Below are 27,520 nucleotides of genomic sequence, written 5' to 3' on the forward strand. Positions count from 1 at the left end.
CCGAACAAATGCTAATTAAAAAAGTTCAGTAATAATTAAGGTGCAACAAATTAACAAGCAATAAGACAATATGAACATACTAACTTTTAAAAAGCACACATGCTAAAACTTGATGAATACTACTGCTAGTAAGAAGCTGTGACGTCACCTTGCTCATCAGCCGAAACGTGATGACGGAGACGCGTCATCAAAGTCCGGTCACCTGTGTCACGAACCGATGACGTAACCGCATCTCTCACTTAACCCTTCAAGCAAAACTACTTAACTACGTCATTTTTTAAACCAATAAAGTAAAACAACTAAAAAAACAACAGTGATCATTACGAGCACGCGCCCTCGCCGACAGCTGGATCACACGTGTTCGCTCCGTTGCGTTCACTGCTCCCACTTCCGCCGGAGCTTGTAGTGGCTCTCTGCTTCTTTTTGTCGTCGGTGCAAAACCGACGAAAATGATCAAATTCGTCACAAATACCGATGTCATAGGAAACGTCTAAGCTGCCCTGAAGCGAGCCGAGCCTCCGGAGACGCCGAAAAAAAGCCTTGTTTGGGTTTCCGCCCTGCGGCATCGACCACGTCCGACGGTCACTGAATGCATCAGCCGCGGTGCCCTATTCTTCCGCCCGCCGGGTGCGCGCACGGCCCAGTTGTGCGATATCCTTCCGCCGACCGGGAGCGCGCGGCCTTTCCCTCGCGACGCAACACGAGCGAGCGATGCGAACGGGCGGCGGCAAAGCGGTCTCAGCTCACCACTACCAACACCCAGACGACCAGCGCCTGCAGCAGCAAAAGCAGCAGCAAAAGCAGGAAAGCGACTTTTAAGAGATATTTTCCCTAACATTCCACGACCAAAACCGGGAACCGCCTCTTCACTGAGCTGCTCGAGTCAGTCAGTCTAAGCCAAACTCTCGTCGGGCGCGCTATCGGCTGCCGGACGCCGGTGGACTGACGGAATGGAGCTCATCACAATCCTCGAGAAAACCATCTCTCCAGGCAAGTACCTGTCTGTATTAATTGGCCTGGCGGCTGGCTAAACATTCGCCGCACCAAGGCCTCCGCGGGGCCTCAGTTGGCCGGGCGGCTCCGGTCGACCGGTGAAAGTTTGGGGCTGTTAGCGAGCTAGCCAGTGAGTTAGCCAGCATTGAGCTATACGCCACGGACGGCCTCACGGCGGCTCACTTGGAACGCCATCTACCCGGTGTTCGCTCAGGGTGAGGCGGTCCGCTCGGCCTCGGTGAGTGCGCGTTGAGTTGACTGCTAAAAGCCAAATGTAGCGCGGACGCAAACATGTTTTCTCCTGACTTTTGTCTTCCGCCCATGCCGTTAGCCACTTGGCTAGCCCCTTAGCATTTAGCATTCGGCCGCCAACATTCTTTTGCGAGCACTTGGGAGACGAGCGGCATGTCTATCCGCTCTTGTGTGCCGAAGCGACGTCCAAGTGTTCCCCCCCGTAAACTTTTTCTCGTGTATATTTCGTGCTTCTGCTCTATCGAGGGAGCCGCCGACTGGGTCTTGAAAGCTAGCGTGCCTACAGGCTAGCGCACACGTTGGAACCCCGCCGTGCTGGGTTTTATTGATTTGCAGTTTCATGGATTGTTGATTGCTTGTATGCAGATCGGAATGAACTGGAGGCGGCGCAGAAGTTTCTGGAGCAGGCGGCCATAGAGAACCTGGTGAGTCGGGCGCGCGAGGTGGACGGACGGACGGGCGTGCACACGACTGCGCGGAGCCCGCCCGCCCGGCGCTAACTTTAGCATTAGCCTTAGCATTAGGACCTCCCGGCTACACCCTCAACTTGCCGTGGCTGGCTTCGGGCGAGTGGGAACACTTCCGTAACGGCTACTGAATGTGGCAAGGGCAATCAGGAATGTATTCAGCTGAAACAAGCGTGTCATGTTTTATTTTCGTTTACCATGAAAGTTTAAAGATGACTCGTGACACGCAATGCATTATGGGCTTGGTTTCAAATTGAGACTGATGTGCTGTCATTCTGATCATATGTACAATCGAACCCGTCCTAACCCTAAATCAACAAGACATAGGTGGTGATCGAGTAACAATGAAGCGGTCATATTGTTAACGGTTGACTCACTGTCCCATCAGCCGACCTTCCTGGTAGAGTTGTCCAAAGTGTTGGCCAACCCTGGCAACACTCAGGTGGCGCGTGTAGCGGCGGGCCTGCAAGTGAAGAACTCTCTGACCTCAAAAGATCCAGATGTCAAAGCTCAGTACCAGCAAAGATGGCTGGCCGTGGATGCAAATGCTCGCTGCCAGATTAAAAACTACGTAAGTTGTGCCAGATCCAAAACTATATAAATGAGGTCTTAAGCCAGAAAAAAAATCAAACAACCTATAAGACACCACCGAAAAGTCACACGCTCCCAAATGTGTTGGGTTCCCTCCTCTGCACCACGCAGGTTCTGCAGACGTTGGGCACGGAGACATACCGTCCCAGCTCGGCGTCGCAGTGTGTAGCTGGCATTGCCTGCGCAGAGATTCCCGTTCACCAGTGGCCTGAGCTCATCCCCCAGCTGGTCGCCAACGTGACGGGCCCGTCCAGCACCGAGCACATGAAGGAGTCCACCCTGGAGGCCATTGGCTACATCTGCCAGGACATTGTGAGTTGGCTGCCAAATACACAAATATGGGCAGTTTTCTTACCACAGATCAATTTTAGAACCCAGTTTGTGTTTTCTTTTTATTTTTTTTAATTCCTTGAGTTGAGGGGGGAAAAAAAGTTTTTGTCACTATGAATACTTGGTCAGGATCCCGAGCAGCTTCAGGAAAATGGCAACCAGATCCTGACAGCCATCATCCAGGGCATGAGGAAGGAGGAGCCCAGCAACAACGTCAAACTGGCTGCCACCAACGCGCTCCTCAACTCGCTGGAGTTCACCAAATCCAACTTTGACAAGGAGGTGCGCTGTCGCCGTCGCTGGGTTGCCCCTCAGGTTGCCTGACCGCTCGCTTGCTTATGTTTGCTGTGTGTGTGTGTGTGTCGCAGACTGAGAGGCACGTCATCATGCAGGTGGTCTGCGAGGCCACGCAGTGTCCAGACACCCGAGTGAGTCTCCCCAGGTCTGCCAAAAGCTCCCATCCGGTCACACGTGGCTGATCATGTGATGCGTGTCTTTAGGTGCGGGTGGCGGCCCTTCAGAACTTGGTCAAGATCATGTCTTTGTACTACCAGTACATGGAGGCCTACATGGGCCCGGCTCTGTTTGCAGTAAGAATGGCCGCGAACCAAACTGGTGACCCAGAATTGTGCATGGACCCAACGGCGGGCAAACTCTAGTTTGTTTGTGTTTCCAGATCACCATCGAGGCCATGAAGAGCGAGATTGACGAGGTGGCGCTCCAGGGCATCGAGTTCTGGTCCAACGTTTGCGACGAGGAGATGGACCTTGCCATTGAGGCGTCTGAGGTTTGTGAGCGTGTCCCGACAATGCGTCAACAATCGATGGCCACTCGAAAATTGAACGGATCTGATGATCAATCGTGTGATTGTTGTTTCACTAGGTGAGATTGACTTGTTTTAGGAAAAACTCCCTGTAGTGATGAGGGTGGAAGCAATGAGTGAATTGACAGTGACGGCCGGCTCCTGTGCTCCTTGTGTCAAGCAGGCGTCGGAGCAGGGTCGCCCTCCAGAACACACATCGAAGTTCTACGCCAAGGGAGCGCTGCAGTACCTGGTCCCAATCCTGACGCAAACCCTCATCAAGCAGGTAAATTTGGGCCTGCCCGACTACCTGCCTTCCACACGGCCTTTTTGACGTTGGTCCACGGCCCCCAGGACGAGAACGACGACGACGACGACTGGAACCCGTGCAAGGCAGCGGGTGTTTGCCTCATGCTGCTATCCACGTGCTGTGAGGACGACGTGGTGCCGCACATCTTGCCCTTCATCAAAGAGCACATCAAACACCCAGACTGGCGCTACCGCGACGCCTCCGTCATGGCCTTTGGCTCCATCCTGGAAGGACCTGAGCCCAACCAGCTCAAACCGCTGGTTATCCAGGTGGGTTGCCTTTGATGTCTAGCGGGCCAGAAGAAGCAGACAGTCAGACAGACTTTGACTTCGTTGGGTGCAGGCGATGCCGACGCTGATCGAGCTGATGAAGGACCCCGGCGTGGTTGTGAGGGACACCACGGCGTGGACAGTGGGTCGCATCTGCGAGCTGCTGCCCGAGGCGGTCATCAATGAAGTCTACCTTGCGCCGCTGCTGCAGTGCCTGATTGAGGGCCTGGGGGCCGAGCCACGGGTGGCCAACAACGTGTGCTGGGTAAGTGGGCTTGGCGGCAGGGGGGAGGCTCCGGACCCCTGAAGCTGACGCATGACCTGCGCTGGTCGCCTTAGGCCTTCTCGTCTCTGGCGGAGGCGGCGTACGAGGCCACGGAAGCAGCCGAGGACCAGGAGGAGCCCAGCACCTACTGCCTGTCACCCTCCTTTGAGCTCATCGTCCAGAAGCTGTTGGAGACCACCGACAGGTCAGTCTCGCTTGGCCTCACGCCGCCACTTCTCACGCTACACTCGGTCGAGTTGGATCACATGGCTTTCGCTCGCTGCGCAGACCCGACGGCCATCAGAACAACCTGCGCTCGGCTGCCTACGAGGCGCTGATGGAGATTGTGAAGAACAGTGCCAAAGACTGTTACCCCGCTGTTCAGAAGACCACCCTGGTCATCATGGAGCGGCTGCAGCAGGTCTTGCAGATGGAGGTCAGAACACTTTTTATTGGACCGTGAAGTCCCATTCCACCAAATAAAGTCCTGCATGATGATGATGCGACTACTTGCCTCCACAGTCGCACATTCAGAGCACCTCTGACAGAATCCAGTTCAACGACCTACAGTCGCTCTTGTGTGCCACGCTTCAGGTGAGCCGCCGCCTGACCTCTCCTCTGACCCGGCTGCCAGCGCCACCTGACGCTCTGACATGGCTTTTTTTTTTTTTTTGCGCAGAACGTTTTGCGGAAGGTGCAGCATCAAGACGCCCTTCAGATCTCAGACGTGGTGATGGCCTCGCTGCTCCGGATGTTCCAGAGCACGGCTGGTTCCGGAGGTGTGCAGCAGGAGGCCCTCATGGCCGTGTCCACCTTGGTTGAAGGTAACATTGGCCGGCCGAAGGGACAGATGGCGACCTGCTTCTTCTGAGGTTGGATTCATTAATGATTTGGTCTTGCAGTTCTGGGCGCAGAATTCCAGAAGTACATGGAGGCCTTTAAGCCATTCCTCACCATTGGCCTCAAGAATTACGCAGAGTACCAGGTAGGATTGAGGGCAATGTGGTTGTACCACAAACATGTCATTCTTTTGTGAACCATACATTTCTGAAAATATCTGAATTCCATTGAAGGTGTGCCTGGCCACCGTGGGCTTGGTGAGCGACCTGTGCCGATCACTGTCGACCAATATCCTGATCTATTGCGACGAGATCATGCAGCTCCTTCTGGAGAACCTTGGGGTGAGTTGCCAAGCCCCGCCTATCCTTCCCCCGTCTGTCCCATCTGACACGTCTGCACGCACGCAGAACGAGAACGTCCATCGGTCGGTGAAGCCGCAGATTCTGTCTGTGTTTGGCGACATCGCCATGGCCATCGGGGGCGAGTTCAAGAAGTACCTGGAGATCGTGCTGGACACGCTGCAGCAGGCCTCGCAGGCCCAAGTGGACAAGGTGAGCCGCTATCTTTCATGTTTAAACAAGCTAGCTTGATTGTAAACATTTTAACCCACGTGTGAAGCCACTCAAAATAATTTGTGTATATTCAAGTCTTTGGTTGGGAATCCATAGAATCCATGTTCAGCACAACAATGTCATAGGTCACGAAGACTGAACAGAAATTGTTGTGTGTGCGCAGACAGACTACGACATGGTAGACTACTTGAACAATCTGCGCGAGGGCTGCCTGGAGGCGTACACGGGCATCATTCAGGGTCTGAAGGGCGACCAGGAGAACGTCCATCGTAAGAGACCGCCCATCACACATGTGATGTCAGTTCCTCTTCCTGTCTGCAGTGTTAACAGGAAGATTTTATGACATCACAGAGAAACTTGGGGTCTTTTCACCCAGCAAGCTGCAGGCCTTGTGCCAAAGAACACCCGGCTTGCTGGTTTTGCGGGACCCCACAAAACAATTTCTCACTTACTTGGAGGCCATTCTCGTTGGCCACTGTGTACCAAATCAGTGTGTGTTGACACTCATCCACTTGATTTTGGGGCATCTAAATGTTGTGTCGCAATGGATGGGAATGATTGCTTGCCTAGCTGGCCAATGAGTGACTTGTCGTTGTTGTGGCGTCAGCGGACGTGATGCTGGTGCAGCCTCGCGTGGAGTTCATCCTGTCATTCATCCATCACATTGCCGAGGACGACGACCACTCCGACGTGGTCGTGGCCAATGCCGCCGGACTCATCGGGTAAGGCGCAACACTACACTCCTCAGCTCCCGCCGGCTAGCCGACCGTATGCAAATGTAGCCCTATTGTGCGTGTTCGTCAGCGACCTGTGCACGGCGTTTGGCAAAGATGTGATGAAGCTGGTGGAAGCTCGGCCGCTCATCAACGACCTGCTGACGGAAGGACGGCGTTCCAAAACCAACCGGACCAAAATGTTAGCCACCTGGGCCACCAAGGAACTGCGCAAGCTCAAGAGCCAGGCCTGGTCCGAACCGTGCACCGACACACATTTTCATCTGATTAATTTGGGAGAAAGTGATGGAGAATAATCGCAAATTGCAGCCGTCGTACCGCTAAAGGTTTGCGTTTGTTTTCAGATGAGTTCAGCGTGACGGGTTAGCGGCACGTGTGCGTTGGACGTCTGGATGGACGTTGGGGACGAGACAGACGACGTCGTCTGCCTGGCGACGCCTCAACTTGATTCACGTAAGATGATGATGATGACGACGACGACGACGATGATGACTATGACAATAATGAGTGTCTGCGTATGAGAGACGATGACATCACCACCTTGCGGTCTGCCGGGGCCCTCCTTTCCTCTTCTTCTTGCCCACCCACCCTGACAGCCTGTGGACAACTCTTCTCCCTTAAATAAAAGCCCCGTCCACCTCTCGCCTCCCGGTTGCATTGCTGTGATGACCCTGCCGGCGGGGGAGGGGCTAAAATCAGACTTTTAGTTGCTTTGGCGCACCAGAACGCCACAGACGGACAACAGAGCCACCCCTGCCCCCGTCAGTCGGCCCGCGGCCAACTCGGCACGAAGTATTTTCACATTAAAAGCACTTGAGGGGCGAGTGCCAAAGGAAGCGGCTGCGCTTGGTTTGGCTTTTGGGTCACATTTCTGCTCGAGAATTGAAGACGTTTGTTAAATCTTCTATTTTTCCATTCTGAAAACAGAAAACAATAAAATCATCTGAAACATTCCCTAAGCAAGTCCTGTCTTTCACTTTGTTTTCAATACCTTGGACTTACGTAGGACTCTGAACTTTGACCCTTTTTCACGCTGTCTTTATAGGCAGCCAAGAACATTGATAATAACACGGTGTTGGTGCCCGCTTGGATACACCCATTTTCGGCCCAAACACCCGGCCGAGCGAACGGCTTCCTTTCGCGGCTTTTATTTTGGTGAGCTGTGGCAGCTGTTGTGAGAACAACTTCCTGTGTTGACATGTTCAACTTGAGTTGTCATTGACTTTCATTTCTTATTGAGTGAACTAATAAAAGTCTATATTGTACCAAAGCTTGGGCACCTCCTTCTCACACACACAAACACGTACTATGACTAGTTCTGGTTGAGGTCACATCTTACACAGACACACACACCAACTTGTCTGTCACCATTGGCCGCATGTTTACTCATTTTACAACAGGATGATGACAAGAAAATTATTTTTTTGTTTAATCTTATGAAAGTTGAACATATAAGATCAAGGGTCACGAAAAGGTAAAGTTTGTCAGATGGTTCTTGTGTGTTCATCAGCTTCATCCCAGGAATGTAGAGATAAAGACACTTGTGTCCAGGTTGAGAGTGGCGTGCCACCAGCGGTCAGGGAAATATAGGACCTGAGGGCACAATGTCAAGTTAGTACGACAAGACGCAACGAGCCGTCAAGCGTGTGAAGCTTCTCAAGCAGAATTAGTTACAATCAAAATTTCATTTTAGGAGAGAAAAATGTCAATTTTTCAAGAATGTAGTCGTAACTGTTAGGAGAACTGGGAGTGCATTACCACGTTTCAAACCATTAGAGCCGAGAGCGCTGTTGCACATTTCTACCATTAAACGCGAGAAAGCAAACGCGTCTTTTAGGTTTTGACTAATTCTTGATATCGTAGCCAATAAAATGCATCAGAATTAAAATGCAAAGGTTATTTGAGCATTATTCGCAAATGTGGGAATTTCGAATTAACTGACTGAAGTTACATTTTTGATTGATTGATTAAACATTTATTGATCCCCAGGGGTGGGGAAATTTAGGCCCCAGCAGTATCCATACCACAGAGTGGGCATACAAAAGACACACACGCATGAGCGCAACTCAATAGGCGCTCATAAGTCAGAAAGTGCTCAAGATAAAAGCCGTCAAAGCTAAAAGACACAGGAAAAAAAGTAACAGCGGCCAATCAGCACCCCTCAATACAAGAGAACACACAAAATAGCCTCCACGGGGTCCATCGACAGGTGTAAGGGCAGTCCAGTTCAACGGCGCCCAATGGACCGTGGTCGTGAATCGGTAAAAACATCACAAAGCAGGCAAACGTGTGAGCAGCGTCCCGGGCACCCAGTCGGGGCACGTGCAGATGGTCACCACGGGGCTAGCATGGCGAAATTCGTTGGTTCCAACGAGCACGAGGGAGGGGACTCCCCACAGGGGTTGCGGCGAGCACGAGGGAGCGGACTCCTCACAGGGGTTGCGGCTGCAAGGCCAAGGCGAGGGACCCGGTCATCACTGGCCGGATAAGCAGGAAGCCGTCGTAGAGTTACGCCGGTCTCGACCGATGATCCCAGTCCCAGGAAGAAAAAATAAATAAATAAAATATCCGATCCGAAGAGATACCGAGGTGCGGTAGAAGGCACCAGCATCGCCGAATGGACAAAAAGACAGAAAGAAAAAGGAGAAAAGAAGGAAATAAAGAGGAAAAGAAAGAACACTGCTGGGAGGCAGCCACTCACGGCGCCATACCAAGAAGAAAAAAAGAAATACAAATTTTGATGACGCGCCTGAGGACTTAGAACCAGGGGAACCATTAGATCGGAATTTATGTCTAAAAATTATGTTGTTGGAAAACAGGGAAGAAGAAGATGAGTTTGAAGGCCTCGAGTGTATGGAATACCTGTCCAGGTCGAATGGTGCACTCTAGCGGGGCCTGGCGTGGGGTTAGATGCGGGTAGATGTTTCTCAGCCATGAGAGGGTGCTAATGTTGGGGTGGAAGTGGGGCTCCTGTTCCGGCGGGTACAGGAACCAGCGCTGGACCAGCAAAAACAAAGAAAGCCGATCATGAAAAGTGCTCATGTGACACGATCACCCATTCAAACGGGCTTACTTTTTACAAGATGAAATTTCTCAGGTGAAAACCTGAAATGTGGGCTTGCATGATAACTTGACGGAGGACAGGCAGTCAAATCCCTAACGACAATGACCACAGACCTACCTTCCTCCCGTAGATGACCTCCGAGTATCCCGGGCCGTGCCAGTGGAAGGGGACGCCAGTTCCAGGACCTGAACAACAGTAGATGATGAGGACAAGGACAATTTAGCTTTGTTTTTGCAGTCTTCATTCTTCCTAAAGACTCCAACTTGATACGACGGACCGGCAACTCCAAAGCTGAAAGCTCGGCTGGTGTGCGGCAGCAAGAAGGGGGGCGGCTTGTAAACATCCAGAAGACTCTGCCACTCGCTCAGGTTGTTGTCACCGAACATGTACAAAGTTTCTGCTGGTCGCCAACGTGCATAGAAAAGAGAAGCACAACAAAGACTAGAGCCCATTTCCATCACGTCTTTGGCCCTCTCCGACTCACCGCTGCCCAGAACGCCGGGCGACTGCGGCCTGAGGAGGACGTTCACGTAGTCCCTGAAGGACACGTCCACTGTGGGCGCACCAGATCACACGATGTCATGCGGCGCCCAGCCAAGCACGATGGGAAGACGGCGGCGGCGGCTGACCTTTGGTGTATGAATAGGTGTTGGCTGTACTGAGACGCACTTGCCGTTCACCGTATCCAGCCAGTAAATTCCACTTGGAGCACAAAGAGCGGAATTTCTACAACATCAACAGTAAGTACAAGTCAACAAATACAAATATGATGACTATAAAACTAGTTTAACATTAAAAAGTCAAACTAGACTAATAAAATAAAGCGAACATGAAAGACAAACATACAGAAAATGAATTCAACCTGAAACAAAAATCTTTTTTTTTTTTTTTTAAACAAACTGAAAGAAACAACACACAAATGTAATGCAAAAGCAAATGCTTAAGAAAAACCCACGGCGTTGTCCGTCAGTCCTGTGATGACCACCGGCATCCTGTACGCGTAACTATGGAAACAACATCACGTTAGGTTAGCAGCTCTGCTAGCTAGCTAGCATATATGCCAAAAAATGAAGTCTGGTGCACACATGTGGCTGACCTGTCCAGGAAGTGACGCAATGACAGCGAAGAGCCGTCCACCACTTCCAAGTTACACAGACCTTCATCCTCCACACTCAGGTGGGACCCGCACCACCTAAACGCACACACGAACTTATTATTTTTTTATGTGGGAAATCCTTATCACAATAAATGGACTGCTCACAAAAGAAAAACTTGACCGACCAGTCTCTGGTGGTGATAACAAAGTCATGTAAAACGGACTCGAGCAGAGAACTGACCAGCCGCCGTCGTTATCCCCGCCGCCTTCCTGTTTGTGTTCGCTGAGCGTTTGCGCCTCGAGCAGGACAAAGGAGAGCAGAGCCAAGCGAAAGGCGGTTGGGTGTAAAATGTTCCAAAGTTCCATTCAACAAATCTTCCAAAATGAATTGACGTAAAAAGGAAAAATTACGGCCCAGTTGGGTCGAGGACGAATTTCGAGCAGTTTAGCGAGGGGAGCGGCCTTTCACTTCGTGGTCAGTAACCAATCACAAGCAAGCACATTGGCCGTGCTGTGTTCAAGAAACAGAATAACGTGGGAGATCCTAACATCTCCAAAATCTTATTCCGGTGGCGCAGCCACATGATACAATACTGCCACCTAGTGGTCCGAAGTGCCAGGGAGGACTATAGTGCACAGAAAGACAGGCAGGCAAACAAACAACTGGATGGAGGCCAGATAGATTGAGAAGGGGAGATTTTATTTTGGAATCCAAAGCCTGACAGGATGTAGAAATGAAATGGTTTCCGGGCATGCACTCGGAGCCCCGCCCCCATCTGTCTGTGCCATCTTGAACAAAAACGGCGGATGAAAAGAGCCCAGACAAAGATGGGGAGAATGTTTTAAAGAGAGATTTTAAACAGCCCGTTTTTGAGTATTCCTCTCAAGTGGGACGTATTGGACCGGAAGCGGAGCTCCGTGAGCGAACAACAGCCACACCCGGCAGAACAGCTAAGCTAACGTTAGCAGCTAGCCAGGCTAAGCTAACGTTTAGTACGAGTTGGAAGTTTCCAGTCGCCCCCACTGGAATACACTTGAGTTATTTATTGCGTTTGTCGTGTGATTTTGAGCTCGAGAGGCTATGAGCGAACGTCGTGTGGATGTCGCGCCGCTGCCACTATGAGGACGCAAGCTCGTTAGCTCCACTGCAAAGCGCTTGTTTTTTCGTTCCGCAGCGGAACTGCAGTAAGCCGCGGTGAGTAAAAATCTGCAACAAACAAGCAAAACAAATAATTGAAAAAAAAAATCTAATAATTAAAGTGTTTCCGAACGGGCCGCAGGGGTGACATGGATGTTCTAGCGCTCTCTCGTCACGCGTCTCCGCTCATTGCCAGCCAGTATTCCGGCTGACCCACTTTTGGACAAAGTGCACAAAGCGGAATGTAAAATAGGACAAAGTGGCTCCGTCTGCCTGGGAACAATCGTCCATTTGTGTTCGGCTCGTGGTATCCAAGGCTGCCTTCATATTTTGTGTCTTTTGAATAGGAGCTGTCATGCTAAATCGCGGGTTAGCTCTGCTTACGTCACAGCTGGTCCCGATTCAGTGTGGCGTCTTTTGAAGTCAGTATTGTCAGGTTGTACGCAGTTCAGAGGTTTATGGTTCCGATCAGGCTTCCAGCTTTGTGTGGACTTCTATTGAGATTTCCCTTAACATTTCTGTAACATTTTGGTACATCTTAACCAGTAGTGTGGAGAACACTGACTATTTACTGACGATAAGTCAATTTGTGCCATCTATGACGTGCTTCCAGGTCCAGTCGATGGCGAACTTGGATGAAAAAAAACTCTTATGGAGAGGCACTTCTTATTACGTAATGTTCTGGTACATCCTGGCCTGATTGGCAAGCGGTAGCTGTCACCCAAGCCTTATACAAGATTGGTCTCTTTTTCCTCTGGATTCTGGCTCTTTTTGCGCCTTTTGAACGCTGCTGCGTCAGCTCGCATTATCCAAACGTGTAACAAGAGTCACGCGACGACGCTCATTAGGCACCGCTGACTAAGCAATGCACATGAGTCATGGAAGGCTTTGTGGCCAAACAAAGACACAACGCTGCGTCTTTGACTTCCTGCTTTAGTTTGTGCTCTGCTTTGCGGCCGCTCGTTTCCTTGCGACGCCGCTTTGTTTGTCAGGCTGTTACGTCGTCTTCCTTCCTTCCCTCCCGCTGGAGGCCACTCAAATGTATACATGGAAATTTTGAAAGAATGCCTGCGCGTACAGTGGGGGGGGGGGGACGTTCGAGTGGCCCTCAGGCTTTTTTTTTGTGCGCTCACTGAATCATTCGCGGCTGCCTGCTGATGATGTTTCCTGTCACAAGCGCGGCAACACGCTTGAACGACGTCCAAATGCTCCACACGCTCTCCTCACACTCTTCTAAACGGCCGAGATAACGCCGCAGATGATCTTAACATACATGCAAAAGAATCTGTAACAGGGTCAAACTGGTCCTGTATTCATTGTAAAGGCAAAAAAGTAGCACGCCTAGTATATAAAATCTAACTTTTTTAGGGATAACCGAGTACTAATGTCAGCTTTCTGTATCAGGCGCTTTTATTGTATAAAAAAAACATTCATGCACTGCCATTTTGTTGCTCCTACGCTGCTCCGCATGCCTTCCTCTTCCACCGCCTTTCACATCCCAGCCATGTGGGAGCGCATCCCGAGTGCGCACAGATGATGTAACATTGTATGATGTTCTGCTTTTGGCACTCTGGTTCCCCCGCTAGGCCCTGGCCATGCCCTCGAGCGCACGGGCGGGCAGTCTGAAGGACCCGGACGTGGCCGACCTCTTCTGCAGAGATGACCCGGAGAAGCTCTTCGCCGACCTCAGGGAGATCGGCCACGGCAGCTTTGGAGCCGTCTACTTTGTGAGTTGTTCTCTCGCCGCCTCTATCAAACCATTTTGACTGGCCAAGTCTCACCATCTCCGTCGGCTGACTCACCTTCAGGCCCGAGACGTGCGCAACAATGAGGTGGTGGCCATCAAGAAGATGTCGTACAGCGGCAAGCAGACAAACGAGGTGAGCCGACGCCACGCTGATGAGCGCTACGAAAGCGAGGCTCGCTTGACCCAACTTGCTTGCGGCGTGTCGTTGTGCAGAAGTGGCAGGACATCATCAAAGAGGTCAAGTTCTTGCAGAAACTTCGCCATCCAAACACTATCGAGTATCGAGGATGTTACCTGAAGGAGCACACGGCGTGGGTACGATCGCGCCACTTACTTTGACGCTGTTTTGGTGTACCTTAATGCAACAACGTATTTTTATCAAGAGAAATAAAGCAAATCCTGGAAGAGAAAAAAACCTTCAAGCAAAAAAATTGTATGCGCTAAGCAATGTATGAGTTGACCACTAAGTAGCCCACGCAAAGTTTTCAAGATTTGTTTTTCAAAGCACGTCTACTGTGTGTGCAGCTGGTGATGGAGTACTGCCTGGGCTCCGCCTCCGACCTCCTCGAAGGTGAGTCGGAACCTGTTCTGGTGGCCGCCGCTTGACTCTTTTTACTGGCGTCTAACACGCTTGTTGTTTCCAGTTCACAAAAAGCCTCTGCAGGAGGTGGAGATTGCTGCTATTACCCACGGCGCACTGCTGGGGCTGGCCTACCTGCACTCTCACAACATGATCCACAGGTGACCTCTTACATTTTATTCATTTGTGTCACATGTTCCAACCATGTGACCGGAGTGTTGCCTCCCCCAGAGACGTGAAAGCAGGTAACATCCTGCTGACGGAGCCCGGTCAAGTCAAACTGGGCGACTTTGGCTCCGCTTCCATCGTGGCCCCCGCCAACTCCTTTGTGGGGACGCCCTACTGGTGAGTCCGCACTTTTCGACAGCCGCTTTGATTATCTTCGACACTATTTTGTGGATTTGTATGTGTGCGCAGGATGGCTCCAGAGGTGATCCTGGCTATGGACGAGGGGCAGTACGACGGCAAAGTGGACGTGTGGTCGCTGGGCATCACCTGCATCGAGTTGGGTACGAGATGCAATCGATCAGCATTTAAACATCAATTCCTCCACAATCACTTTGTGGTTGAAATGAAAATGTTTCCATAGTTGGATGCAAGTCTTTCATGGAAGTCCATAAGATGGGCTAAAAATGTGCAATTGTGTTGTCACAGCGGAGAGGAAGCCCCCCCTGTTCAACATGAACGCCATGAGTGCCTTATACCACATTGCTCAGAATGAGAGCCCCATCCTGCAGTCCAATCACTGGTGAGGCCTTTTGCTTTTCTGCCCATCGGCGGACGCCTTAACTCCCTCGCTTTCTTTCTGTCAGGTCCGATTCCTTCCGCAACTTTGTGGACTCCTGTCTGCAGAAGATTCCGCAGGACCGGCCCACCTCCAATGTGCTGCTCAATGTGAGAACATTCATCAGTTCGAAACTTCAAACAAAATAGTTTACGCTGTTTGAGCAAAACACAATGTTTTTGGTCTCGGAATGAAATTGATGTTTACCAAAAACACTTGCATTTGCTTCTGTAATGGCTTCCTGTGATATTAAACTCCTCGTCGCCGCGTGTCTGTCCAGCATCGCTTCCTGTGCCGCGAGCGTCCCCTGACGGTGGTCATGGACCTGATCGCCCGAACCAAGGACGCCGTGCGCGAGTTGGACAACCTGCAGTACCGCAAGATGAAGAAGATCCTCTTCCAGGAGACGCAGCAGAATGGCCCCATGTCTGAAGGAGCAGAGGACGAGGAGGTGAGCTGATACAGCGCTTCATGGGTTTCTGAAAGATATCATACGCGTGTGTTTGCGCATCAGGAAGTGGAGCAGTACCTGTTGCGCACGGGCACGGTCAACAGCATGGAGAGCTCGCAGTCGGTGCCCAGCATGTCCATCTCCGCCAGCTCTCAGAGCAGCTCCGTCAACAGCCTGGCCGACGTCTCCGATGACAGCAGCGGCGAGATGGCCATGATGCAGGAGGGAGAGCACACGGTCACCTCCAACAGCTCCATCATCCACCGGCCCACGGTAAGGACGCAATAACCGCCACTCAACGTCTTCTTGAAAATCGCTAATAGACAATGTCAAAAACGTTTTTTCAAACATAGTATGCGAGGAGTAAAACCATCTAAACGCATTTCAACTAATTTAAGTGTGACGGTGTTCAGGTGCAGGACAACATCTACGATGACCCTTACCAGCCGGAGCTGGAGCAGCCCCAGGCTCCCTCCGCCGGCCGTCGCAGAGCCTACTACCGCAACCGAGACCACTTTGCCACCATCCGAACTGCCTCCTTGGTACGACCGGCCCGCCTCCTCTTTTTCCTGCGAGCAAACCCGCATTACACTCAACTCCGTCCCATCCGCAGGTGACCCGACAGATCCAGGAGCACGAGCAAGGCTCGGCGCTGCGGGAGCAGATGTCGGGATACAAGCGCATGCGGCGACAGCACCAAAAGCAGCTGATGGGCCTGGAGAACAAGCTGAAGGCCGAGATGGACGAGCATCAGCTCAAGCTGGATAAGGAGCTGGAGAACCAGAGGAACAGTTTCTCCTCAGAAGCCGACAAACTGGTCAAGAAGCACCAGGCCATCCTGGAGAAGGAGGTGAGCGCCGGGACTTCAAAATAAAATCTCTCCCACTTCAATCCATTCACTTCCCTTTTCCCTGTAGACCAAAGCAGCCCTGGCAGAGGAGAAGAAGTTCCAGCAGCACATTCTGGGCCAGCAGAAGAAAGAACTGACCAGCTTACTGGAGTCGCAGAAGCGCCAGTATCGCCAGCGCAAGGACCAGCTGAAAGAGGCAAGAAACATCGGCCAGCTCGGCGGACAACCGCCTGGGTTTCGCATCTGACGGCGTCCCTCCAAACCCCGACAGGAGCTGAACGAGAACCAGTCTACCCCTAAGCGGGAGAAGCAGGAGTGGCTGATCCGGCAGAAGGAGTGTCTGCAGCAGATGCAGGCGGAGGAGGAGGCCAGTCTGCTCCGGAGGCAAAGGCACTACTACGAGTTGCAGTGTCGGCAGTACAAGAGGAAAATGCTGCTGGCTCGACACAACCTGGAGCAGGATCTACTCAGAGAGGTACCACCCCAAAGTGCTCCTTTTAAAGAAGGGATCTGGTCTGAGGGCCCACTTACCAAATGTAGCAGTCACACCCTTCCATCGCCTTCTCCGCTTGATCTTTGTGCCCCCACCTCCCCCAACAGGACCTGAACAAGAAGCAGACCCAGAAGGATCTGGAGTGCGCCATGCTGCTGCGCCACCACGAGTCCACCCAGGAGCTGGAGTTCCGGCAGCTGGGCTTAGTGCAGCGGACACGCGCCGAGCTGATCCGAACGCAGCACCAGACGGAGCTGACAAACCAGATGGAGTACAACAAGCGGCGAGAGCAAGAACTGCGCCAGAAGCACACCGTGGAGGTGCGCCAGCAGCCCAAAAGCCTCAAGGTGAGTCTAAAACGATGTCCTCCTTGTGTCAAGTGGTGTGAGGAGTCCTGACGCTGTGCCGCTTTTGCGTTGCAGTCCAAAGAGCTGCAGATCAAGCGTCAGTTCCAGGAGACGTGCAAGATCCAGACACGTCAGTACAAAGCCTTGCGCAACCACCTCCTGGAGAGCACGCCCAAGTCGGACCACAAGGCCGTGCTCAAGCGCGTCAAGGAGGAGCAGACGCGCAAGCTGGCCATCCTGGCTGAGCAGTACGACCACTCCATCAACGATATGCTGTCCACGCAGGCTGTGAGTAAGGCAAGGAAACACCCCCCCGCGCACCTTCCACTCCGCCGCACCTCGACTGCCACCAGCCCGCACCTCTGACGAGGATTTGTTGTCCCGCCGCAGCTTCGACTGGACGAGAGCCAGGAGGCGGAGTACCAGGTGCTCCGCATGCAACTGCAGCAGGAGCTGGAGCTGCTCAACGCCTACCAGAGCAAGATCAAGATGCACACCGACACGCAGCACGAGCGTGAGATCAAGGAGCTTGAGCAGAGAGTGTCCATACGCCGCGCGCTCCTCGAGCAGCGGGTACGGCCGCCGCCGCCACCACCGCCGCCGTCTTTTAGAGTTTGCCCCTGACGATGGCGTCTTGCGTGTTTCAGATCGAGGAGGAGATGCTGTCCTTGCAGAACGAGCGTTCAGAGCGTATCCGGACGCTTCTGGAGCGGCAGGCTCACGAGATCGAGGCCTTCGACTCGGAGAGCATGCGTCTGGGCTTTAGCAGCATGGCGCTGAGCGGCATCCCGGCCGAGGCCTACAACCAAGGCTACCCCGCCCCCAGCCCCTCCTCAGGTTCGGGGGGCTGGCCCTCGCGCCCCGTGCCTCGCTCGGGAAGCCACTGGAGCCACAGTGTGCAGAACTCTGTAGCCGCACCATCTTGGCGCGGTCAGAACCACAGCGGCAGCTTCGTCCGGACGGAGTCGGTGGTGTCGTCGCACGGCTTCGGGAGGGACAGCGACAGCGGGAAGGGGGGCAGGGCGTCATCGTCGTCCTCCTCTGCGTCGTCTTCGTCATCCTCTTCGCACCACCACCACCATCACCAGCAGTCGCAGCAGCAGCCGCCGCCGCCCCAGCCTCACTACCTCCCCCAGCACTACCAGCACCACCAGAGCACGCCACACCTCTACCGCGACGAGAGGGATCGTGCCCGGGAGTGGGCGGGGAGCGGCGGCCACTATTCCCATCATTCCCAGGGCGGGCACCACCACCATCACCCCCATCTGTCGTCCCACGCCTCCTCCCAGTCCCTGGCCCTGCTGCCGCCCCCTCCTGTGCCTCCACCCGTCTCGCTCCCGTCCTCCCCTCCGTCCTCGGCCTCCTCGTCATCTTCATCTCAGGGAGGCTACGGCGGCGGCCTCGGGGTACGCGGCCCCGGCTTGATGGCCCTCAGGAACAGCCCCCAGCCTCTGCGCAGGACGGCCTCGGGAGGGCCGGGCGGCGGCGGCAGCGACGGCGGCTTGAGCCGGAGCACATCGGTCACATCGCACATTTCCAACGGCTCGCACCTGTCCTACTCGTGAGGATTCCGCCCAGAGACTGTCAACTTTTCATTTTTAATTGCTTCACGTGTCGTTTGCAGTTTTTGTTGCACAAGACCAAGTTTGAGATTTTGCTCTTGGCCGTCGCGTGCCGCTTCCTCTCAGCGAGCGGTGCTTTTTGAAACCGCTCCCACTTTGTAAATAGGCCCTTCTCTTCTTTTCGTGTTTGATGCTGTTGAGCAGAGATTGTCTAGATAGCCACATCAACAAACCACTCCACGTGCCAGTCTTCCCTTCACCGCCACTTCGGCGAGTTAGCTTAGCGCTCGCCCAGTCGCTTCGACGTGCAGTTGGCTTAGCTTAGCTATTTGCTGTGGGTTGGAAAAAAAAAAAAAAAAAAGACATCCCAGCTAGCTCCAATTTGTAGTTAGCTTAGTTTAGCTTTGTCTGCACCGTCCAGCGTAAACTCAGTGATATGATTTCTTTGTGGGGGTTTATTTTAAAAAGTTATTTTTATAACTAAGACTTTTAGGGAGAGAAAACATGCTTGTTTGCTCAACTAGCAGGCTACGTCGTATCACGTGACACATTACTTTAAGTCTGATTATTTTATGCTAGCACGCTGTGTTATGAAGTGGCACGTGTTGTAACTAGCATGTTACGTCACAACACAAGCACCTGTTCCGTTGTGGCGTGGCGTGATGACATCACCGCACGTTACAGTACGCTGCGTTACAGCCTCATCCCCCACCTTCGGGTCACCCACAAACTTGCTTTATGCTCTTTTCTGATAGCGTCTGTTGAATCTCAATGTGAACGTTGCGTCAGTATACGTAGCCGTACTAACTCGAAGAGCATCTTTGCAATTATAAGGATTCTTTTGTCATGTGACCTACTAGACCAATCGATGCTACTGCTGTCGTATTTATGTCGGATGCCACTTTTTAAAGCTGCATTCCGCAGGATTTTGGCCCAAAATATTTTTCATATCCTTTTCATTTGGCCATTTATGAGTCACACAGAGTGGTGACCATTTTGCTGGAATGGACTTCACATCCGTCTTGCATTCCTCAGACCCCCACAGTTTCTCAGATTTTGGTTTTGGTCCACAGGTGCCAGCAGCGGTTAGAAACGCAACATCCAGCTTTTATGCTAAGTTTATTTTTTTTTTCTTCTTCTTCCAAAATGTGACTGCCAATGTTGACCACTCTGTGGGGAAGAATAAGCGCAGTGCAGCATTGCTGTGACAGAATGACATGAAGTCCATTTCCCAGCATTCCTTGTTCTTGTGTCAGTATTAGCATGTGAAGCAATCCCACAATCCTTTGGTGCCATGTTCGACTTGACTTGATTTTGTTTTCGTTGTGTGTTTGCGTGCGCCTGCGTGTCCGCAGGGGTAGAAGTGCAGAAGCATCATCAGGCCGCTTCCTCCCACCATGGCGGAGGAGTGCAAAGGCCGTTTTTGGTTGTCTTGTCACGTCTACCTCATTTGCACTGATGTTCAAAGAATGTTCGGCTCGTCTGACAAATGAGCGACATTTCACCTTTTGACTTGTTTTTTGTGTTTCGTTGTAACATTTTTCCTTTTGGTGAGTTGAAGCTTGAAAAGGCACAAAAAGTAATTGGAAAAAGGAAGCAAGCACATTTGTTTTCTCGGCTCTCCCGTTAAAGGAGTAAAAGTTTGGGGAAATGAGATATATACGATGCACTTCTCGTTTCCCACAGGCGGACGGTGCAAAGATTATTTTTCTAGTTTTGAAGTCAGGAAGAGAGGGGCTCACCATTGCAAACATGCTTTAGGATGCTTCTCAAACATCAGGATTTCTTTACACGTGACCGTGGGGAAAAAAAAAAGGAAACCTTAAGGGGAAAACAATTGTACAGAAACGTAACAAAATACTTTTGGAAAATAAACAAACATCAGTACATTGTGTGGTTTTGGATGTTTTTGTCGCGTTACTGTCCTCTTCCCCCAATTCTATTAGTTACCTAGCATTTTGTAAAAATGTTTTTAATTTTTATGTTTCCTTTCTAATTTCGATATTTTAAACACTTGCCGTTGCCTGTTTTTGTAACCGCCACGGTGCCGCCCTTAAATAATATGCTCATGATAATGAATTATAATCAACATCGACGCTTGCGGGGTTCAGACTGGCGACGACGAAGCTAAAAATAGACCTGTAGCGGTTAAAGGGGAGGTGCCGATGTGACGTCACGACTAGTCATGCTCACAACACCGGAAACTCAACTATCAAAAATATATATGAAAACAAGAATATTGAGTTCCTCACCGGATTGATTCCCCCATTAACTCTTTTCACAAAAATGTGTGTCTGCTAACATTTTCCAGTGAAAACATGAGTCGCTAAAAAGAATCGTTTCTCGTGTGTTTTGTTAGGTCCAGTGTTTTAGTAAAACGCAAAAATACCGGAAATTCTTGTCTTGTTTGAAGACTTGAGCGGCAGCTTGACGACAAGGAAGTCTTCAGTGAGCTTCTTTCCACGATTTAGCCACAACAATATAAAAAACCAAGACAAAACACTTTTACATTTCGGCGACTTCCAAACGCAAAGATGACACAAGAAAATATTTTCCTCTTCGTTCCTAATCTGATCGGTGAGTTTGTGACTCGGAACACCGGAGGGAAGAAGCTAAGCTACCTGCTGCCAATTGCTACTAAATGGCAAATGAATATCACAACACATTTTGCAAATGTCACAATTTTATTTGAATGATTAGTGATCGGCTTCATATACCCCTCCTACCCCTGTTGGGTAGGATTATTGATCTATGATCTTTAGAAACACTGCAGTACGTCTCTTCCAAGGTGAAACCTAAGTTAAATGTTCTCTTCCGCGTGTCATCTTATGATGTCACTCGTAAAGATGTCAAGCAACATTTCTCATCAACGTATTCCGACAACAATAACAAAAAAAAGGTACCTTCCCTGATTTCAGCCTCTCAACTGTAAACCTCTGATTTCTGTAGCTGTTCATGAAAGCAGACCGATTGTCTTTGTGTTGAATCAAAACGTTTTCAAACATCTGTTTTCATCTTGAAAAACAGTGATCAACACCTTGGTATTTTATCCTTCCACGGTTTGATCAAACCAGGAGCAGAATCGTAATCCATTTATGTTTGTGCATTTTCAGCGCTGTCAGACAAGTTCTGTTGTTTGCTTTCATTTCTTGGCCATGTTGAGAAATGTGTTGTTTTGCTTGCATGCAGGTTACGCCCGCATTGTACTGGCGCTGGTGTCCTTCCTCCTGATGCCCTGCTGCCCGATTCCCGCCTCTTTGTGCTATATGCTCAGTGGCCTGCTGGACGCCTTTGACGGCCATGCCGCGCGGGCCCTCAACCAATGTACGTGCATTTGAGTTTATTGCTCAGGATGATTTCTTTTTTTAATTTGTTTAACTGATGACTTGATGATGACGCGCACGCGTGGGGTTGGCAGCGACACAGTTTGGCGCCATGTTGGACATGCTGACGGACCGCTGCGCCACCATGTGCCTACTGGTCAACCTGGCACTACTCTACCCATCCTACGCCTTCCTCTTCCAGCTCAGCATGTGCTTGGACATCGCCAGCCACTGGCTGCACCTGCACAGGTGCCACGCTTCCTGTGGGACGGCGACGCCCCTTCCCGCCTGCCGCGCTCGCTAACCATGCGTTGTACGTGTGTGCAGCTCGACAGTCAAGGGCTCGGCCAGTCACAAGAGCATCGACCTGTCTGGAAACCCTCTGCTGCGCATCTACTACACTAACAAGGTCACAGTTGCCACTTGGCACTTAACACTCCTCTACCGCCAAGCGTATTTTCAGAGAAGAGGTCAAGCGTGCTTGCTTGGAGCACTGACAGGTTTTGTGTATGTGTGTGCAGGTGGTTCTGTTCTTCATGTGCATGGGCAATGAGCTCTTCTTCTGCCTGCTCTACATTCTTCATCACCTGCAAGAACCCAGTGGTAACTTCCACACACAATTTTTATACTTTTGTAAAATGTTTTTCTGCAGGAAAAAAATTCTAGCTCCGCCAATGATTGTAACCCTGTTTGTTCCAAAACCAATGTTGCTGGTGTGTTTTTCAGCGCTAGTGTACTTCGCTCTTGTAGCGAGCGGCGTGGTGTGCGTGATGAAGTCCTGCATCAGTGCAGTGCACCTGGTGACAGCCTCTCAGAACATGGTCGCCTTGGACGCTGCCCAGCGTGCCGCCGCCGCCGCTGGGAAGTCTCAGTGAGAGGGTCCACCGCATGGTCATCTTTTGCGATTTGGGCCTTATTTGACTAAAATTTAGATCATGTGGACACATTTGACATCTCTTCACAGTGTTTTGTTTTTGTGGTCACATGGAGGCAGCTGACCAAAACCAATCTAACCAAACTTGGATCTATTTAGTGGTTTTATAAGCAAACAACAACAATGGAGCAACACATGTAGACAGACGGTATAAGAATATGCACAGGCATATATTCTTTATCCTCTGTGAAGACCAAACTCAACACATCTTACTGAGTTCTGACCGTCTCAGTGTTTGTCTGTGTATTATACTACCTCCAGGTGGCCATGACGCATACTGTTGAAGGAGCGTCATGATGTCCACTGACTTAAAAAGAAAAAATGTGACAAAACTATTGGATAGATTATTATGTTTTAAACCTTATCATTACTGCCTGTTTTTATGAAGTCAAATATTTTAGAGTGCTACTTTTCTTATTTATGGGGCAGGGTGCTTGAACGGATTCATTTGAGTCCATTATATCTTTACTATGTTTGGGGCTGCATAGTTGCAGGTGCTTTCACGTGTGTTGTTTTTTTTTTTCCCCCTCACTCAACTTTTGAATTTAGCCAAACTCGTCTCAAGTTCAATTGAACAGGAGAAATCTGCAATCGCTTGCGTCTGATCACGTGAAAAACGCACATTTTCTCATGCGGAGGTTTTTGTGGCACCAAGTATTTTTTGTGTAATGAAATATAATCAACGTGTAGAATTTGTTGTTATTATTATTATTAAACACTTGTTTGTTTACTGCTGTAAATGCATTTCGGATAACTTGTATTCCTGCCTTTTTTTTTTTTTTTGCTCCTGGGTGGTTCTAAAAAGTATTAAATAAAAGCGAGGACGCAGCATTGAGACCTGTGTGGATGATGTTTGGATCACGTGATGCGTAATTTAAGTCGACAGACACAAAACGGCGGCGTCTGGTGGGAGCAGGAGTGCAGATGCGGCGACCGGGGGTGTTGTGGTTTTGCCTCTGCCGAATGTCGGCCTTTATTCGTCAAGAGACGACAAGACAACCGTGAGCCAGTACTTTCCCTTTAATGCACAAACGACGCAGCGGGACAAGACGACATTTTAAAAAAAAGGGAAAGGAGGAAGGACAGCGAGGGAGGGAGGGAGAGGAAAAAAAGAGAAAAGATGTCACCCCGTCCATTCAAACACCGAGGCGGAGCCAGGGACGGCGGCCGATCGGCAGCGTCCTAGTCGGGGGAGGAGCACTACGGGAGGCCGAGGCTTGGATCCCGCGCAAAGGCCTCATCCGGAGCTATCGCGAATAAATGTTTGCCAGCGTTTCCATCATTTGTGATCATCTTCATCTTCCTCATCATCACTTCGTCGCTACTTTGCATGCAACATTTTAGGACAGTAGACATACACAAATTGCACAAAAGGTACAATTGGAGCTGGAAAGACAGCCTGCGTTTTTTTTGCGCATCTAAATGCATCTGGTTTGCGGCAAGATAGTGCTGAAGGAACAGGAAGTGCGATTTTGGCAAACGCCGTCCAGTGGTGCACGATTGTTTTGACAATCTGTCATTTTTGAGCGACTGAGCAGCGAGCGTGCGTTTGTTGGTTTGCTCCCCGGCCGACGGAGCCTCCAGGCGGCCTGCCGCTCGCGGACTGGCCGCAGAGCAGCATGGACACTTCGTGGAGCAATTTCCTCTTTCAGGTGAGAGACAAGCGCTTTGTTCCACTTTACACTTGAGGGGGGGGGGGGGGGTGTCACACGGGGGTCAGGGTTTGACCCCACCCCCAGCCACCCTCTGCATCCAGGTGTCAGGAAGGGGGTGGGGGTGGGGGTTAGTAAACCTCTTATAAAGTGCACAACATAACATGTATTTATGTGCATTGTAGTGCAGACCTGAAAATAAAGGTTTACATGGAGTTCGGACAGCAAATTGTTCTAAATATTATGCCCCCTGCAAATCACTTCATTTGAAGTTTTACATTAAAATGTGTCAAGCTACTTAAATATACTACTTTTCGATGATCGTGTCTAAAAATAAAGAAGGCCAAGTGTTATTGATTAAATATTGCATCTCTACGTCTGTCAATTTGTCTGCTTCCACTTGGTGACAGACGACGTCAACTCCAGGCCAGCAGGAGGCGCCCCTGCAGGCGGAGCTCCTCCCCGAGCTGAGCGGCTCTGCCCAAAGTCCGTTGGCCGAGCACCTGGTGGCGCCGCCGTCCACCGTGGACACGGCCGCCCTCAGCGAGGAGCCACTTCCTGGTGAGGGCGTCAGTTAGCTAAATGCTAACATATAATGCCGAATGTAATGTGACCGCCCCCTCCCTACAGTGAAAACCGCGCCGCCCAAAGCGCCGCGCCCCGCCCACATCTGCGCCACTTGTAACAAGGAGTTCAAGAACAGCTACAACCTGCGGCGCCATCAGTCGGTGCACACGGGCATCAAGATGAAGGATCGCGCTGCCCGTGACAAGGATGAGGCTGCCAAAGCGCCCCCCAAGCAGAGCATCCCCCTCTCGCTCCTTCAGCTCGCCCTGCCAACGGAGCCCACCGCTCCCGATGCCTCGGACGCCCTCCCTCGACCGGGCCAGCAGGTGACAGTGTCTGTCGCCCCGGTGACTGTCGCCATGGCGATGCAGCCGCCGCCACAGCCCATCCCGTCGACGGCGCTGTTGGTGGTGGGAGCCGCCGCTGAGCAGGTGAGGAGTTGATAAGTTTGAGGTGTGAAATACAGAAGTCAACTTTTGACTTTTGCCCGGCAGAATCCCAGACCGGCCGCCGCACCCGCCAATTCCGGCGTCACCGCCAACCAAGTGCGAAAGAACCACGCGTGCGAAGCTTGCGGCAAGGCCTTCCGCGACGTCTACCACCTGAACCGCCACCGGCTGTCGCACTCGGACGAGAAGCCATACTCGTGTCCAGTCTGCCAGCAGCGCTTCAAGAGGAAAGACCGCATGAGCTACCACGTGCGCTCGCACCAAGGCGGCGTGGAGAAGCCTTACGTTTGCCCGCACTGCGCCAAGGCCTTCTCGCGGTACGCCGCTTCCGGCCTCGGATCTCGTCTTCAGATTGGCTGAGATGGGCCGCAGTCGTCCTCCTGGCCTGACCATTCACGCAGTTGTTTTCTTCCAGGCCGGACCACCTCAACAGTCATGTGCGTCAGGTGCATTCCACCGAGAGACCCTTCAAGTGCACGGTAACAACCCCCCGCCGCCACCTGACCCGATCCCTTCGTCACCTTGTGCTCGCCCGCAGACGTGCACGTCCGCGTTCGCCACACGGGACCGCCTGCGGGCGCATCTGATTCGCCACGAGGAGAAGGTGCCTTGTCACATTTGCGGGAAGCTCCTGTCGGCGGCGTACATCACCGACCACATGAGAGTCCACAACCAATCGCAACACCACGCCTGCCACCTTTGCAACCGCAGTAAGAACACACATGCAGATACTTTTGCTGTAGAATTGACGAGTCGCCTGGTGGCTCTGACGGCGTGCCGCTTGTGCCTTTCAGGCTTTACCACGCTGACGTACTTGCGGGTCCATGCGCAGAAGCACCACGGCCAGGAGTGGAAGGAGAGCGGTGGCGGCTTCGGCGGCGCGGGGCCCGGCGGGGTGCTGCTGTGCCAACTGTGCGGCGTGCAGTGCAAGACCACCACCCAGCTGCAGGGCCATATGGGCACACACGCCAGCCAGGCCGAGCCTGACCCGGCCGGCCCGGCAGGCGATGCCCCACCCGACGGGGGCGGCGCCGTGGGCCTGCTGGTGACTGACTGCTCCAGCATCAGCGCGCCGACGCACAGCTAGCACACGCGGGGCGGCTTTTGAGGAACTCTTATGATATCACGATGACATCTCCATGATGTCATCATAAACTGTTGGGAACTTGAAGTCTGAGTGCCATGAGGCCAAGAACTCCTTGAGTCAACGGTAATGCAGCAAGGCACTACACAAAGCTCGTCAACTCACTTTAACATTGTTGCCCGGCAACAAGATGCTGTCAATCTCATTGTTCCTTGGGACCAAGATGTCTTGGCCTCATTGTGCTTGGCTGAGTGGGATGGAGGTGGGGGGCTTTTGATGACATCAACATCTGCCGCCAACGCACAGCCGGGGAAGACTGACGCAATGAAGGCGGTTAAAATGACTCTCCAGACTTTGTACAAACTCCCGTTTTTAATCTTTAAAACATTCCATGAATTGTCACGTATGTGCGTGTGACGCTGCTGAGATTCTTCAGTGACGCCTGCATGTGTGTGATTAGCGTGCGTGCACCTTTTGTATACCGTTGAATGTGCTCAATGATGAATTTCACGTGTACTGTACTTTGTAGCCCCCCCACCCCTGCAGTGGTGCAGTGATGATGGAAGTACATCTGTGCCATGCCACTTTCAATTGAAAATTCTCACATGGAATTTGCTTGTAATCTCCAGACATTCTATTTAAAAATCTCAAAACCCCAGGGTAAAAAAAAAAATTTGCATGCATCTCTATGCTGTTAATCTCCCAAAAATTTCAAATGTCAAGAAAATTCAACGTTTTCAAAAATTCGAATACAGAAAAACAATTTTACACTGAAATGGGAACTCAAATGGCTCGGATGTCCTTCCATCTAGAACTGTCATCCTTTTCCGTGCTCGTGAATATTGATGATCTTTTGAGTGTATTAAATGCACTAAAGTGAACTTTGTGCGTCGTTCTTGCGCAAAGCTAATGTTAGCATCGCTCTCGCCAGTGCGTGCACCTGACCGACTGCAGCCACCTCCCCCTCCCCCCTC

At 51.4% G+C, this 27,520-nt stretch overlaps 5 protein-coding genes and 1 non-coding gene across 9 annotated transcripts; 5 read left to right on the plus strand and 1 right to left on the minus strand.

The window, feature by feature from the left end:
• The first annotated feature begins 643 nt into the window (after positions 1 to 643).
• On the plus strand, positions 644 to 7,384 carry kpnb1 (karyopherin (importin) beta 1). Its single transcript, XM_061303372.1, has 22 exons — positions 644 to 990; positions 1,612 to 1,670; positions 2,101 to 2,283; positions 2,415 to 2,615; positions 2,763 to 2,915; positions 3,002 to 3,061; positions 3,134 to 3,223; positions 3,310 to 3,420; positions 3,620 to 3,721; positions 3,790 to 4,014; positions 4,088 to 4,279; positions 4,354 to 4,484; positions 4,568 to 4,715; positions 4,802 to 4,873; positions 4,959 to 5,103; positions 5,182 to 5,264; positions 5,353 to 5,460; positions 5,527 to 5,670; positions 5,855 to 5,960; positions 6,299 to 6,413; positions 6,496 to 6,657; positions 6,770 to 7,384. Coding segments are annotated over exons 1-22 (2,631 nt in total). The 5' UTR covers positions 644 to 950; the 3' UTR covers positions 6,771 to 7,384.
• Positions 5,985 to 6,128, plus strand: LOC133171047 (small nucleolar RNA SNORA79). The gene has a single exon (XR_009718674.1). It is a non-coding gene; the product is annotated as a small nucleolar RNA SNORA79 (small nucleolar RNA).
• A 398-nt stretch (positions 7,385 to 7,782) lies between the features above and the next one.
• Positions 7,783 to 11,084, minus strand: jmjd8 (jumonji domain containing 8). 2 transcript variants are annotated; one of them, XM_061303382.1, is made up of 9 exons: positions 10,827 to 11,083; positions 10,586 to 10,681; positions 10,445 to 10,493; positions 10,119 to 10,215; positions 9,974 to 10,042; positions 9,767 to 9,886; positions 9,607 to 9,674; positions 9,288 to 9,422; positions 7,783 to 8,018 (listed from the first exon to the last, which is right to left on the minus strand). In XM_061303382.1, the coding sequence occupies exons 1-9, from the start codon at positions 10,949 to 10,951 to the stop codon at positions 7,938 to 7,940; spliced, it is 840 nt and encodes a 279-aa protein (XP_061159366.1). In that variant the 5' UTR covers positions 10,952 to 11,083; the 3' UTR covers positions 7,783 to 7,937. The 2 variants fall into 2 exon arrangements, with proteins under 2 accessions (XP_061159366.1, XP_061159365.1); XM_061303381.1 differs by having other exon boundaries at positions 9,767 to 10,042; positions 10,827 to 11,084.
• Positions 11,085 to 11,316: 232 nt separating this feature from the next.
• On the plus strand, positions 11,317 to 20,426 carry taok2a (TAO kinase 2a). Of its 2 annotated transcripts, none has more exons than XM_061303370.1 (20): positions 11,317 to 11,780; positions 13,310 to 13,450; positions 13,532 to 13,603; positions 13,684 to 13,785; positions 13,996 to 14,041; positions 14,115 to 14,211; positions 14,282 to 14,395; positions 14,468 to 14,559; positions 14,705 to 14,798; positions 14,863 to 14,944; positions 15,115 to 15,285; positions 15,349 to 15,558; positions 15,699 to 15,827; positions 15,899 to 16,135; positions 16,203 to 16,331; positions 16,407 to 16,610; positions 16,736 to 16,975; positions 17,051 to 17,272; positions 17,366 to 17,548; positions 17,623 to 20,426. In XM_061303370.1, exons 2-20 carry the CDS (start codon positions 13,319 to 13,321, stop codon positions 18,538 to 18,540), a joined length of 3,474 nt encoding a protein of 1,157 aa, XP_061159354.1. In that variant the 5' UTR covers positions 11,317 to 11,780; positions 13,310 to 13,318; the 3' UTR covers positions 18,541 to 20,426. The 2 variants fall into 2 exon arrangements, with proteins under 2 accessions (XP_061159354.1, XP_061159355.1); XM_061303371.1 differs by having other exon boundaries at positions 17,051 to 17,263.
• A 349-nt stretch (positions 20,427 to 20,775) lies between these two features.
• cdipt (CDP-diacylglycerol--inositol 3-phosphatidyltransferase (phosphatidylinositol synthase)) lies at positions 20,776 to 23,629 on the plus strand. Of its 2 annotated transcripts, XM_061303386.1 has the most exons (7): positions 20,776 to 21,114; positions 21,384 to 21,436; positions 21,727 to 21,861; positions 21,956 to 22,109; positions 22,188 to 22,269; positions 22,382 to 22,463; positions 22,587 to 23,629. In XM_061303386.1, the coding sequence occupies exons 3-7, from the start codon at positions 21,768 to 21,770 to the stop codon at positions 22,733 to 22,735; spliced, it is 561 nt and encodes a 186-aa protein (XP_061159370.1). In that variant the 5' UTR covers positions 20,776 to 21,114; positions 21,384 to 21,436; positions 21,727 to 21,767; the 3' UTR covers positions 22,736 to 23,629. The 2 variants fall into 2 exon arrangements, with proteins under 2 accessions (XP_061159370.1, XP_061159369.1); XM_061303385.1 differs by lacking the exon at positions 21,384 to 21,436 and having other exon boundaries at positions 20,781 to 21,114.
• Positions 23,630 to 23,680: 51 nt separating this feature from the next.
• On the plus strand, positions 23,681 to 27,427 carry LOC133170439 (myc-associated zinc finger protein-like). Its single transcript, XM_061303378.1, has 7 exons — positions 23,681 to 24,446; positions 24,857 to 25,007; positions 25,077 to 25,444; positions 25,508 to 25,779; positions 25,878 to 25,941; positions 26,001 to 26,172; positions 26,257 to 27,427. The coding sequence occupies exons 1-7, from the start codon at positions 24,414 to 24,416 to the stop codon at positions 26,547 to 26,549; spliced, it is 1,353 nt and encodes a 450-aa protein (XP_061159362.1). The 5' UTR covers positions 23,681 to 24,413; the 3' UTR covers positions 26,550 to 27,427.
• The last annotated feature ends 93 nt before the right edge of the window (positions 27,428 to 27,520 follow it).

This window comes from Syngnathus typhle, linkage group LG17 (assembly GCF_033458585.1).
Source record: "Syngnathus typhle isolate RoL2023-S1 ecotype Sweden linkage group LG17, RoL_Styp_1.0, whole genome shotgun sequence".
Classification (NCBI taxonomy): domain Eukaryota; kingdom Metazoa; phylum Chordata; class Actinopteri; order Syngnathiformes; family Syngnathidae; genus Syngnathus; species Syngnathus typhle.

Bases quoted from the DNA above. Each gene is read 5' to 3' on its own strand.
- kpnb1 (XM_061303372.1), top strand. From the start codon at position 951: ATGGAGCTCATCACAATCCTCGAGAAAACCATCTCTCCAG. The intron at 3,224-3,309 runs GTAAGAATGGCC...TTGTGTTTCCAG, and splicing joins TGGGCCCGGCTCTGTTTGCA to ATCACCATCGAGGCCATGAA. The intron at 4,485-4,567 runs GTCAGTCTCGCT...CTCGCTGCGCAG, and splicing joins CTGTTGGAGACCACCGACAG to ACCCGACGGCCATCAGAACA.
- jmjd8 (XM_061303381.1), bottom strand. From the start codon at position 10,951: ATGGAACTTTGGAACATTTTACACCCAACCGCCTTTCGCTTGGCTCTG. The intron at 9,423-9,606 runs GTAGGTCTGTGG...TTGCTGGTCCAG, and splicing joins AGGTCATCTACGGGAGGAAG to CGCTGGTTCCTGTACCCGCC. The intron at 8,019-9,287 runs GTATTCCATACA...TTGTGCCCTCAG, and splicing joins GCACCATTCGACCTGGACAG to GTCCTATATTTCCCTGACCG.
- taok2a (XM_061303370.1), top strand. From the start codon at position 13,319: ATGCCCTCGAGCGCACGGGCGGGCAGTCTGAAGGACCCGGACGTGGCC. The intron at 14,042-14,114 runs GTGAGTCGGAAC...TGTTGTTTCCAG, and splicing joins CGCCTCCGACCTCCTCGAAG to TTCACAAAAAGCCTCTGCAG. The intron at 14,945-15,114 runs GTGAGAACATTC...GTGTCTGTCCAG, and splicing joins CCTCCAATGTGCTGCTCAAT to CATCGCTTCCTGTGCCGCGA.
- cdipt (XM_061303385.1), top strand. From the start codon at position 21,072: ATGACACAAGAAAATATTTTCCTCTTCGTTCCTAATCTGATCG. The intron at 22,270-22,381 runs GTCACAGTTGCC...ATGTGTGTGCAG, and splicing joins GCATCTACTACACTAACAAG to GTGGTTCTGTTCTTCATGTG. The intron at 22,464-22,586 runs GTAACTTCCACA...TGTGTTTTTCAG, and splicing joins TCACCTGCAAGAACCCAGTG to CGCTAGTGTACTTCGCTCTT.
- LOC133170439 (XM_061303378.1), top strand. From the start codon at position 24,414: ATGGACACTTCGTGGAGCAATTTCCTCTTTCAG. The intron at 25,008-25,076 runs GTGAGGGCGTCA...CCCTCCCTACAG, and splicing joins CAGCGAGGAGCCACTTCCTG to TGAAAACCGCGCCGCCCAAA. The intron at 26,173-26,256 runs GTAAGAACACAC...TGTGCCTTTCAG, and splicing joins CTGCCACCTTTGCAACCGCA to GCTTTACCACGCTGACGTAC.